The sequence below is a fragment of the Propithecus coquereli genome, unplaced genomic scaffold (genome assembly GCF_000956105.1).
Source record: "Propithecus coquereli isolate 6110/MARCELLA unplaced genomic scaffold, Pcoq_1.0 Scaffold444, whole genome shotgun sequence".
In the NCBI taxonomy this organism is placed as follows: domain Eukaryota; kingdom Metazoa; phylum Chordata; class Mammalia; order Primates; family Indriidae; genus Propithecus; species Propithecus coquereli.
In genome coordinates this window covers 645,827-658,519 of record NW_012150219.1, presented here as the reverse complement: position 1 = coordinate 658,519, position 12,693 = coordinate 645,827, and the positions used below count along the sequence as shown (strand labels likewise).

Sequence of the window (12,693 nt, the reverse complement as noted above, 5' to 3'; positions counted from 1 at the left end):
TCTGAGACAAAAATCTGTCATACAACCATATTAATGATTCTCTTTCTGTACCCCACTTGCAAAATTTGATTTGAATCACCAATTCTAATTTTTATTTTACCTGGTGTTGAAGTATTCTTAATAGTTTACGGTTTTTGTTTCTTGGGAAAGATCGTAAATATATTAATAAAGGAGCAAATGAGTAGCACAGAATAAGCATTGTATGTTTAAAAGAACATATTATAAAGTCAGACCAGAAACTTTTACGTATTATAAACATATGTTACCATTTTCCCTCTTTTCCAAGCTGTGGATGACCTTTAAAGAAGAGGCTACCACTACAGAGGTTTAAGTTTTGTTAGTATCTTCAATGACAATTTTATTTCATAAAATAGTCACAATGTAAACACTTTAAAGCCTTAATGTAATTAAATCACTTTATCTGTATAGTGTGACATAAGTGGGGCCCTCAATATGAGTAATTCTGTTTTGTACACAGTAACCAAATTATTGAACATCAAAAACATAACTAAATATTACTTACATTCTTGGAATTTTATCTATTAGCAATGCAAGAGTAAATAGGTTTTCAGAGGGTACCCAAAAAAGTCTTAATGAAAGAAAAAGGCTACTCTGGCAACATTTTAAATACTTACATCAGTTTGTAGAAGCTTATTATCCAATGTCAAAAGTGTATGAAAATTATCCATCCAAGTTTCCATATTATCTTCAAAAAATTCAGGAAGGTCCTAAAGAATAAACACTTTTGACTAAAATAAATAAGTACGCTACTTTAATAAATTTCCCCACAATGCTAAACATTCTGTACATGCCGTATAGGGTTAAGCCCAAACTCAGTGTGAGCATTACCTATTCTGGCAAGAATGCTCTGCTGCAGCTAGGTCTGGCAGTTGAATAAATCATTCAGATTTCTGCCTCGGTTTGTCTGTTTTCACCATAAATGATGTCACCTCTAGTTCTTGTCCCAATCTAAATCTTCCTTCAAGTTCCAGATAAGCCAACATGAAGCCTTTCCTTACAAAGCTCAGTGCTTACCAATACATTCCCTTTCCAACTACTGCATTTATTATAAGATGACCACCAGCCCAGAATCAAACTTATTGTCTTACAAAGGTACTGATTTCCTATGGCAGAGTACTGCCTTCTTAATGAGGAACAAACCCCCGTCCTTCCCCCCAAGGGTAAAGATTATGCTTCCTTTCTCTGGTCTCCTTGTTATGCATGACAAGTAATCAAGAGCTTCATTTTACCTGACTTCTCAGAAGTAGAATTCAAAAGAAGGTATAAGCAAAAACAGTAGTATTCATTTAAGTAAGAATTTCTCAAACTGCTGTCTAGCTGAACACCAATGTGGGACATGTTATTCTGGGTTGTTCATCTCCTCCTACTCTAAACCTAAGAGAACCAATTTCCTTTTGGTAACGCTTTCCCTACCGCCGCGAGTGCAGTCATGTTGTGAAGATAAGAACAGGTCCTGGCTACGAACAATGAAAAGGCGAGTTCCTTCCTGCATCTCACTGTAGCAATCTGTACCAATTAATACCCCTTTCTCAGTCCTGAACTCGGAATCTTTTTTTTTTCTTTTCTAATTTCAGGATATTATGGGGGTACAGATGTTTATGTTACGTATGTTGTCCTTACCCACCTCCACCTGCCCTGAACTTGGAATCTTAAACTAATGATTCGAGAACAGAAGGAATGATTGGAGGCCATTATCTCAGTAGCAATAGGGTGACTAGGCATTCCCTGCTATAACCCTGTGGCTGTGTTTCCTCTGAAATGCCATCAGTTCTTACCCCTTTCAAAGCCTGGTACTTAAGTCTTCTGTCTCCCCCATGCTTCCAATAAAAGTCCTTTTGTATAAGCTAGCTAGGGACCCCTAAACAAAACATGGTTCCCCAATGTTAATATCTACGTAAGTGAACAAAAAAGGAAGACCTCAGAAATCTGGTTTCTCAGTGCCTTCAATAATATAGTGTACAGGTTGACTCTCCAAAATGTGGGGCTTGTCTAATTCACTGGCTACAAGAGAATGCTATTTTTTTTCCCCATGAAACACCCATTAGCATCTCTAGAAACTACTGTAAAATTGAAGCCTGTGGATAAAGTGGATAAAGAATAGGGGGAAGCCAGGCGTGGTGGTTCACGCCTATAGTCCCAGCTACTTTGGGAGGCTGAGGTGGAAGGATCACTTGAGCCCAGGAGTTCAAGACCAGCCTGGGCAACATAATGAGACTCCATCTTAATATTTAAAAAAAGAATTGGGGGGGTGGGGAGGAGCAGGGATCTCAGAAAAAACTTTTCTTTCAGAAAAACAAATGCTGGCAAAGAAGTCTTTATCAAGTAGAAAACTATGTTTAACATCAAAGAATAAGAATCAAAAGCAAGAGATCAAATGAAACTTACCTGAAAGTTTAAACTATAGAACAATTTTGAGATCAGAATTAGGGAAGAAAAAAGAATCCTCAGGGCAGAGGCATCATTTGCATGGGTGCTGCAGAGTTCAATGGTGGCCTTGGAAAAGAATTTAGCAACATGGTTTTAGTGTATTGTAAACCTAGTATGCTGATCTTAGGGAAATAGCCTTGTGCTATGCTGAACCTATTTATATTTCTTCTCCAAAATTTGGTTTCTAAATAGTAGTATATAGTCATTTAAGAGACTCTGAAAAATAAGTTAAAGTATATTTTTTAAACTGTCCAAAATAGCACTACTAAAGTCTAATGTTAATATTCTAAATTATTCTATCTTTCCGGTCATCTGTGCATATATACAAATATATTACCCCAAACCGTCTTTACTGCTCCAATTAAATAATTCCTTTGTCACTTGGCATTTAGGTTGTTTCCAATTGTTCATTATTCTAACTGCAACAAACAGGTTTATTTATAAAACTTTGTGCACACCTCTAATCTTCAAGAGTCTGAAATTTTAGACATATATTACCACGGCGGCACAGTGCTATGAGCACAGGTTTTGGAAGCCAAAAAGACTTGTACACAACCTAAGCTCTATTACTCGTAAGGAGCAATACACTGAGGAAGTTATTGTACTCTGAGCCCCAAATTCCTTATTTTAATATGAGAATAATGCTTACCTTGAATAGAAAGTATAATCAAATGAGAAAAAATATATAAGAGGTCTTAGTACTTTGTACCTACCTACTACATAAAAAAGACACTCAACGAATGTTACTTCCTTTATCCTGGAGTTAGGATAATATTAATATTAAGGTTTTCTTAATGCCAAACTACAGTTTAAAAGCCAGTACCATTTATAATACAATAAACAGGACACTAGAGTATTCATTTCAATGTGCTCAGCTAAGACTTTAAACATCATTAGAAAGAAAGAAAATCTTTGCCAACCCAATAGGTGGAAAAAGTGATCTCATTTTCTCCAATTTTATTTTTTAAAATAAAAATGTACCATCAGTAAGATACCCTAACTATGAAAAACCCTGTGTACGCTCTTCATTTTATTACTAATATGACACAACCTTCCCTTAAATAAGAAATAAATAGCTTTTTTGGAGTCAGCAAAACTAGGTTTGAAGCCTGGCCCTCTCTTTCTTATTAGCTGTGTGAAAATGAACCCTCTTTTCTTATCTAGAAAAAAGGGTTAACAGTACATTTCTTACGATCTTACAGGATTCTCACAAAGACCAAGAACATGTTAAGAAAAGCCGCCTGTACATTGTAAAATGATGTACAAATATATAAACTAAACTCCACAGTCAAATTAAAATGTGCATTGGATCTCTCTGAAACTCAGGAATTTCAGAAAAAAAACATGGCTTTTTTTAGATACAATACTCAAATACTTGGGTGAAATGATATGATGCTTTGTTTTTAAATATTTCTAAGTAGGGGAGCAGATTGAAAAAAAACACAAAATGTTGGTAATTGTTAAACTTATATAATAATAGAGTTCATTATAACACTTTTACGACATAGGTTTGAAACTTTTCAAAAGAAATATTGCTCTACACATTACCTATCAAATAAGCTTTCAAAGTATTCTCTTAAAATTTACATGAATATTTAAGCAATTTACAATTAAAAAATATCACCAAGATGTTATTCCATACCTTAAATAGATTAGTCAAAGGCAAAGCAAAGGCATCCAGAACAAGTTTAATTTCAGTCCATAACTCGTTTGACTTAAATTCATGACGATATCTAAAAAATTAAGGTACAATAGATAAATTTACAAGTTTTTATTTATTCGTTTTAGGTCTTAAAGGGTCTGTTCTGATAGACATCTACGACTAGATGGCTTTCTGAAATTCAAAGGGAATTCGTGGTTTTCTTTTTAAAGGCATCAAACACTTTATGAAGACCAGGTATTTCACAGGTGAGGGGAATATGAAATAAACATTCTACTTGAGAACAACCATAATTAATTAAGGTTTACACTCTTATCCTAGGCTGATACTATTCAAAGAGTGACAACAGGCACAAAGGTAACTTGATACAATCAAATTAAATTAAGAAAAGTAGTTTCAAAATATGAGTATGTACACCAGTACCTTTTAAATAATGAATGTGCTGTACGCAGGACTCCATTAATAACATGGAAATCTCCACTCTGAAAGCGATTCACCATTTCTGTCAACAAGTCAGGCCATTTCTGAGGGAAATCTTCTCTTCCAATAATGCTAATGGCATCACTTAGCTGGGGGAGGAAAGGATTCATTAGATGAGAGCCTTACAAAGGAACCTACCTAAAAAGCAGGGCTACATTACCTGCTTCTGAATTTGCTCTGGGCTGCTGAGCATCAAGTGCACTATGTTGGCTTTAATGGCTACTCGATCAGCTTCACAAATTTTGTTTGGTTCATCTTCAACCTAAAAGCAAAATATCAATGAGCAAGTAATATAAAATCCATATTCATGTCCACATGGTTTTAGATAAAACAGAACTATTTTTTATTCTCTGGTTTTCTAAGAAAACTGCAGAGAAGGTGGAACCTTCCCACAGTTTCACAGATCATCTGTTAAAGGGTCACAGATTCTGTTAACAATCTGATGAAAGCGTGAACTCTTTCCCCAGAAAAATGTGCATTCCCTCACAAATGCAAAAATTTCACATACAAATTAATAAGCTCTCACTTCCTGATGCCAATAAGAATTTCAGTTCTACATGTAAACTAATCAGAGCACATGGTCAAAATCTTTTTTTTTTTTTTTTTTTTAAAACAGAGACAGGGTCTCAACTCTGTCACCTAGGCTGGAGTGCAGTGTGATTAAAATCTTTATAGATGGATGGACGCGGTGGCTCACGCCTGTAATCCTAGCACTCTGGGAAGCTGAGGTGGGAGGATCACTTGAGCTCACGAGTTTGAGACCAGCTTGAGCAAGAGAGAGACCCCATCTCTACTAAAAATAGAAAAATTAGGAGGGCATGGTGGCACATGCCTGTAGTCCTAGCTACTCGGGAGGCTGAGGCAGGAGGCTCACTTGAGCCCAGGAGTCTGAGGTTGTAGTGAGCTAGGCTGATGCCACAGCACTCTACTCAGGGCAATAGAGTGAGACTCTGTCTCAAAAAAAACCAAACAAAAAAACCACGATGGTGTTAATACATCAGATCCACTCTTCCATCTACTGCAAGACCTTGCTCCATTAATTATTCCCTCTTATGTCTGTATCCTAGAGATTCTATCTTGGAAAACAAAAACAAATCTTTACAGATGTATGCTACTTAATCCATATTCATCTTAAAAAGCTTCAATATAACTCTCACCTTGAAACTAAGGACTATTTAAGGAAAACTTCTTAATCATTACAAACCTGGAATACATCACCCAAAGAGGTTCTGGAAATCTCACTAGTTTTATAAATCAAACTAGAGGGAGAGGGCTAGCCTACAAGTAGAGGGACAAACTTTTAGACATTGTTTCTAAGATTTACCAAGTCATTTGTTCACCACATGTGGTAACATTTGACTAATTATACAAGGTTAAAAATAATACTTACTGTTTTATACTTTCATGAAATGAGGAAAAAAAGCAAGACTCTATAAATAAAAGACTTTGTAGACTTTGTTGACTTTGTAGAAAAACTGACCATTTCTGTCAACCTTAATACTTTGTGCAAAATCATCACTACTATGACTATAAAGCAATTCTCATTTTTTCTTTATCATGAGCCAGGGCTCCTCAGCCTTAGCATTATTGACATTTTGAATCATATAATTCTTTGCTGTGGGAAGCTATCTTGTGCGCTGTAGGATGTTTAGCAGCCACCTCTAGCCTCTACCCACTAGATGCCAATAGCAACCTCTGCAGCTTATGATGTCTCCAAATATTGCCAAATGTCCCCTGGTGGGTAAAACTGCCCCTAGTTGAGAACCATTGTCCTAAGCTAAGGTAGGGAAAATGCCTGTTTCTCAATTTTTAATTTTCTTAGCCATTAAACTTATAGTACAATAGGATTTATCTTGAATTAGATTATATTTCCATATCACATAAGACATAGGGCAAAATTTCTTATCAGAAATTTCAGGGCCAGGTCCAGTGGCTCACATCTGTAGCCCCTAGTTACTCTGGGAGGCTGAGGCAGAAAGATCGCTTGAGCCCAGGAATTTAAGGTTGTAGTGGGCTATGATGACATCACTGCACTTTGGCCAGGATGAGAGTGTGACTCTGTCTCGGAAAAAACAAAACAAAAAACCCTCAAATCTAAATTACCTTGCATTCTACAAATTTTGTATATATGTGATTTTTTTCAGCTTTAATTTTCTAAGTCCACTCCACAAGAGAAATTACTTCAATTATATTCATTTAGACTGTTTTCCTACACAACGTCTCTTCACTAAGCAGTGAGCTACAGTTAAATTGCAATCATAACGGAGACTGAAACCAAGTCACACACCCTCTAGCTGTCCAAGTTATAAAGTTGAAGAAATTTATATAAATCCAAATGAAATCACAGATGCTTTGGAAAAGGGTCTTGTTTAATTTTATCTTTAATCTGTATTTGAATCTTTTAAGAGCACTGTTCATATAAATCTTATAAACATACAGAGCATTAAATTATATATTCACAAATTACTTACAATTCTCCAGTTCCGTTTAATATAGTTTTTGAACGTTACTGAAGCACACACTTTGATAACATTATCCTGGGACTTCTCCAGTAATGTTAAAAGCAGCAGTGGGTAATTCTGATTTCCTTCTACAGATTCAAGAAATTTCTCAGCTGTAAAAGAATTTTCATGTTAGAAAATTTATTAAAATCAAGATCTTTACACATTATGTATATATTAACATGAACTCTGTATATCTTTAATTGAAAGATCAAAAAATTGAAAGATTAGGGTATTTCCCTTTAGGGCCTTACTTTTCTCATCTATTAAATAGATTATATACAATGTTACATTAAATTTACATAAGGCTTCAGTTTTCAAATCACCTTACCATCTATTAACTCACCTGATTCTCACAAACCTATCAAATGGCCTGATTGAATGACTACCCCATCTAAAGGACAAGTTGCTTCCCCGAGAGATTGACTTCAGGGCCAAAGTTCTATACCCTTGTCTTTTTTCAGAAAAGATTATTATTAGTACTGTTAATAGTAATATTCCTTTTATAGGATGATCAAGATCAAATGAATTAATTTATGCTAATATATATTATTAACCATATGGGTCCCATTCTTTACTGACATATATTATTTCATTAAGTTGTCACTATTACCCGGAAAGGTAGGTAGCATTATTCTCATTTTAAAGTCAAGGCCACTGAGGTTAAACAACTTTGTGGAAGATCACACAGCTGGAAGCTTTCATCACTGAAAAATTTTTAGCTCAGTCCTTTTTCTACCTTACCAGCTCTAAGATTTCTTCTCAAACTAAAAATTTCTGAATACCAGCAATGAATTTATACAAAAGTTTTACCAACATATTTTCAGTCCATATTACATTTTGGGATAAATTTTCTAGGTCTACTGATCCCATGGTGGTGGTGGTGGTATAGTATTTCTTTTTTTTTTTTTTTGAGACAGAGTCTCACTCTTTTGCCCGGGCTAGAGTGAGTGCCGTGGTGTCAGCCTAGCTCACAGCAACCTCAAACTCCTGGGCTCAAGCGATCCTCCTGCCTCAGCCTCCCGAGTAGCTGGGACTACAGGCATGTGCCACCATGCCCAGCTAATTTTTTTTTTTCTATATATTTTTAGTTGTCCGATTAATTTCTTTCTAATTTTAGTAGAGGCGGGGTCTTGCTCTTGCTCAGGCTGGTTTTGAACTCCTGAGCTCAAACAATCCGCCCGCCTCAGCCTCCCAGAGAGCTAGGATTACAGGCGTGAGCCACTGCGCCTGGCCTAGTATTTCTTTTAATGTTTCCTATCTTAAGCTTCAAAAGGCAACACTCATGCAAAGATTCCAGTATTTTTTGAAAAGGTATTTAATAATGTCATTTAACACCTTCCCTCTTTCTGGATTGAGTTCCGAGAGTTTAACTATTAAATAACATTTTCAAATCCTCCCTGCTTTGTGTTTACATGTCTTTCTTAAAGGATGAGGACTGTTGCACTGAAAATGTTTTTCGGGAGGGGACATACTATGGTTTCGTATGAGTACAGAAACCTCTGGTTGTTTCCTCCTAGTTAGTGGTCAGCATTTCATCCAGGGGTGTATCCATGATTTGGGGAAAAGCCCATATAAACTGCCAGATCTCTTTCCTAAACTGAAGTCAATATCCAGAAAAATGATCTGGAGACTAATTAAGTCTATTCTTTTCTGTGTTCATTTCCTTCAACTTACAGAATATCTATATTGACATGTTTCTGTATACTCAGAGCCTCAAAAGGACTTCTGGGCCAGGCAGTGGCTCATGTCTGTAATCCCAGCACCTTGGGAGGCTGAGGCAGGAAGATCACTTAACCCAGCAGTTAAGAGACCAGCCTGGGCAATATAGCAAGATCCTGTCTCTACAAAAATTTCCAAAAAAAAAAAAAGGTCTTCCAGTTCATCCATACCACTGTCCCATCTCAATAATCAAGGGAGCATAGTCACATCTGTAAGCTGGGATCCAATACACATTTCCATCTCCTTAAAGACACTGAGTCAGTCTAGTGCCAATCCTTGAGAAATGTTATGTTCATAACTCCTCCCAGAGACACCAATTTATTTCTATACTCTGCCCTGGATTCATAAAGCCAACAGAACCATCACCTTACAAAGACACATCATTAAAAATAATTTTTAAACAGACCATGCTGGCAAAAGCTTTCAGGGAAAGTCTAAGAAGATTAGAGCCATTAACTTCCCTTTATCCAGGAACACGTCATGGGAGCACTAATGAGAAAACCAATTTTGCCTCTCAGAAATCACAAAGACTTTCCTAGAATAGGATGGTTTCACTAACATGTTTATGATTCTATTTATTATATATAATGTATAATTTAACACGCATACACACTCACTTGTGCCTTCGTGGAACCCTTCCAAAATCCTCTATATGAGCATGCACATAAGTTCTGAAGCAGCAGTTTAAGAGCATTTCTGGTTAATATGGCTTACATCAAGGATCAACTGACTGCTCACAAGACATATCTGGCCCCCAGAAGCAGTTTGTTTGGTTTGTACTGTTTCGAAATTTTCTGTAGTTGCTATCATTTAAAAATGAGGGTGCTTCATATAAATATCCTTACTTTTCAAGCAAAGTTGATCTTGCAAAACTGGTTTGGATCCCCAAAGTTAGCTAGTTCCAAACAATATTTGCCCCTTAGCCAGGGCATGTATTCACCTGACAGTACCAGTTCCTGCTTGGCCTGCCTCACTTACCTTTACATCTGACTCCTGTGAGCATCAGAGTTCAAAATACTAAGCTTATACTAAGTTTCTAATGGAAACTGGTCAAATTCAGAAAGGAAAGAAAGGAACTCTAGGTCTTAAAATATTAATTAAATCAAACCCAACAGGGAGATTAAGAGACAGTATCTGATTACTTGTTTTTATTCGCTTAATCACTTTTTAGGCAATTATTTTCATCCCTAAGCCCTAATTATTATATCTCTAAAGTAGGCAGATTTTAAGTGGGGATTTTCAGAAAGGTCAAGAGACAAAGCATTCTAAACATGCTCCTACTTTTTTTCCCCTACCAACCCACAGGCCTTGTATCCCTACTTTTTATCCCTATAATCCCAGAAGTACTAAATAAAAGCCATTTTACTCAAAAAAACCACACCATGTTACATAGCAGCTTTAAGCAGCCAACCATACACTATAAACTATGCCTGAGAATCTAAGTATAAATCTTTTCTTTTTTTTTTAACTTTACAAACAAGCAGACTCCCACAAAGCCTTCTCTCATCTGTCCTTTAAGAATTAATCAACCAGAAAACATATATTCTCTTTACCTGGACGTCTGATGGCAGGATCAGGATCAAGTGTTTTCTTTAAATATTCTGTTAGTGTTTGTAAATTTGCATCACTGAGCTCCATTGCTATAGAATCTAAAATAAAAAATAAGGTTTGGGTAATTGGTCACTTGGGGACACAGTAATTTATATTAAAAAATCCTTTTACCAGCCTGAGCAACATAGTGAGACCCCATCTCTACAAAAAAATAAAAAAATTGGCTGGGCACAGTGGTGCAGGCCTGTAGTCCCAGCTAGTTGGGAGACTGAGGCAGAAGGATCACTTGAGCCCAGGAGTTTGAGGTTGTAGTGAGCTATGATGATGCCACTGCCTTCATGTCTGGGCAACAGAGTAAGAACCCGTCTCAAAACAAACAAACAAAAAACAAACCCAACTTTTTGTAAGTCTTTCCCCTCTGTGAAAATCATTCATTTGTTATGTTTTCAATATGGGCTATAAGCCTGACTCTTAGCTGAGAGAGTTCAGAAGATGGTTTCTTTTTTTTTGAAACAATGGTGAAATAATTTTGAGCTAAGGGATCAGAAAAACATCCCAAAATTTCAAAAAGATAGGCACAGAAAAACAAAGCTGAAGAACTGCTCAAAGTCACCAATAAGTTTATCTGATTTAAGGCTATGAGAAAAAGCTAATAAAGGCTGAGACAATCACAAGTGGAACTTTAAAAAATAAAAGTTCCACAGTGAGAATTAAAATGTTAAACAGTAAATAAAGATCCCATAAAAAATTCTAAGATTAAAGAAATCAGAATAAATTCCTTTGTGTACAACATGTAATCAATCACAAATACTACAAACTACAAGCTGAGAATTTGCATCTAGGGAGATAGTTCTGGAGTTCAGAAGATGACAGCTGTGATTATAATTGAAAGTTTTCTTATTTAAAGCTTAAACAAAACTAACTCAGAATTTGCTTATGACTTACCAAAAAAATTTACATCTAACAAATTAAATAAATAAAATAAATAAATTAAATAAATGGCCTATGTAGATATAACTAGTTACACGGGCTAAGAAATACACAGCTGAAGAAACTTATCGTACAACGTGGTGACTGTAATTACTAACAATGTATTGTTTACTTGAAAATTGCTGAGTAGATTTTAACTGTTTTCACGACAAAAAAAAGTATGTTGGGTTATATATGTTAATTAGCCTGATTTTACCATTCTACATATTTCAAAACATGTTGTACACCGTAAGTGAAAGGTGGTCTTACTAATAACCTATCTAACAGAGGAAAATAAACTATCAAACAGAAAGAGAAATAAATTCACAACACGACTACCTTTTGTTCAATTAAAACGTGTGGCCTAACTTGTCATCTGAGTTCTTTCTCAGCCTCGAAAAACTTCCTGAGCGGATAGCAGAAGTGCAAGCTTCCCCTGATTCCTCAAGAAGAGACAGTACCAGGTGTCTCCTGCTATCAAGAAAAAACTAATTTCTGCTATCAATCCCCTACGTAAGAAACAGAAAAAGCCAACACAGCAGCTCTGCACTCGCTTTTGTTATCAGTCCCCTGCAACAGAGGAAAAACAAACAAACAAAAATAACAAATTTCTACCCTTTAAAAGAACCAAGCAACTTTCCTCACTGCCTAACATTTCTTTCCTCTCTGTGTGTCGTGGCCTCTCTCTCTCCCTCTTTCTTTCTTAGGAAAATAAATAAACTTTTAGTTTTGTATATCCTATTCACTGAGAATTCTTTCTCCCCACTGCACATGGACTTCACACCCTAACAGTTAAGTATATACACTTTTGTCAGTCAGAAAAAAATACACAAAAATAGCACATACAGATTACAAGCGTTAAATGTGCAGTACTGTCAACAGACCAATAATCTTGGGAATGTTATCAATGGAGCTTTATGGTCTCCAAGTTGTTGGTTAGTTGATAAGTGCAAAACGAGAGAACTTTTGGGGGTGACAGAGTGTTCTGAAATTAGACTGTGGTGATGGATGCACAACTATATAAATCTACTAAAATTCATGAAACAGTACACTTAAAATGAATGAATCTTATGGTATGTAAATTATACTTTAATAAAACTATTTTAAAAACTCCACTTCTGCTTAAATCCCATCGGGCAGTTTTTAGACAAACAGCTACATGTAGCTGGGAAAATGTAGCCTCTTCTGGGAAACCAAGCAAATTAACCTGAGGCTTCTTTTATAAAGAATAAAAAAGCTAAGTGCAGGCCGGACGCGGTGGCTCACGCCTGTAATCCTAGCACTCTGGGAGGCCGAGGCAGGTGGATCGTTCAAGGTCAGGAGTGCGAGACCAGCCTGAGCAAGAGCGAGACCCCGTCTCTA

The 12,693-nt window shown here is 36.2% G+C and overlaps 1 protein-coding gene across 1 annotated transcript in view; it reads right to left on the bottom strand.

The window, feature by feature from the left end:
- CSE1L (CSE1 chromosome segregation 1-like (yeast)) overlaps nt 1-12,693 on the bottom strand; it is a 42,541-nt gene that overhangs the window by 21,570 nt on the left and 8,278 nt on the right. The window contains exons 2-8 of the mRNA XM_012654701.1: nt 10,365-10,460; nt 7,060-7,202; nt 4,749-4,850; nt 4,532-4,677; nt 4,091-4,181; nt 2,407-2,514; nt 636-728 (exon numbers count right to left, since the gene is read on the bottom strand). Of these exons, the coding sequence (XP_012510155.1) occupies nt 636-728; nt 2,407-2,514; nt 4,091-4,181; nt 4,532-4,677; nt 4,749-4,850; nt 7,060-7,202; nt 10,365-10,460 (779 nt within the window). The remainder of the gene's footprint in view (nt 1-635; nt 729-2,406; nt 2,515-4,090; nt 4,182-4,531; nt 4,678-4,748; nt 4,851-7,059; nt 7,203-10,364; nt 10,461-12,693) is intronic.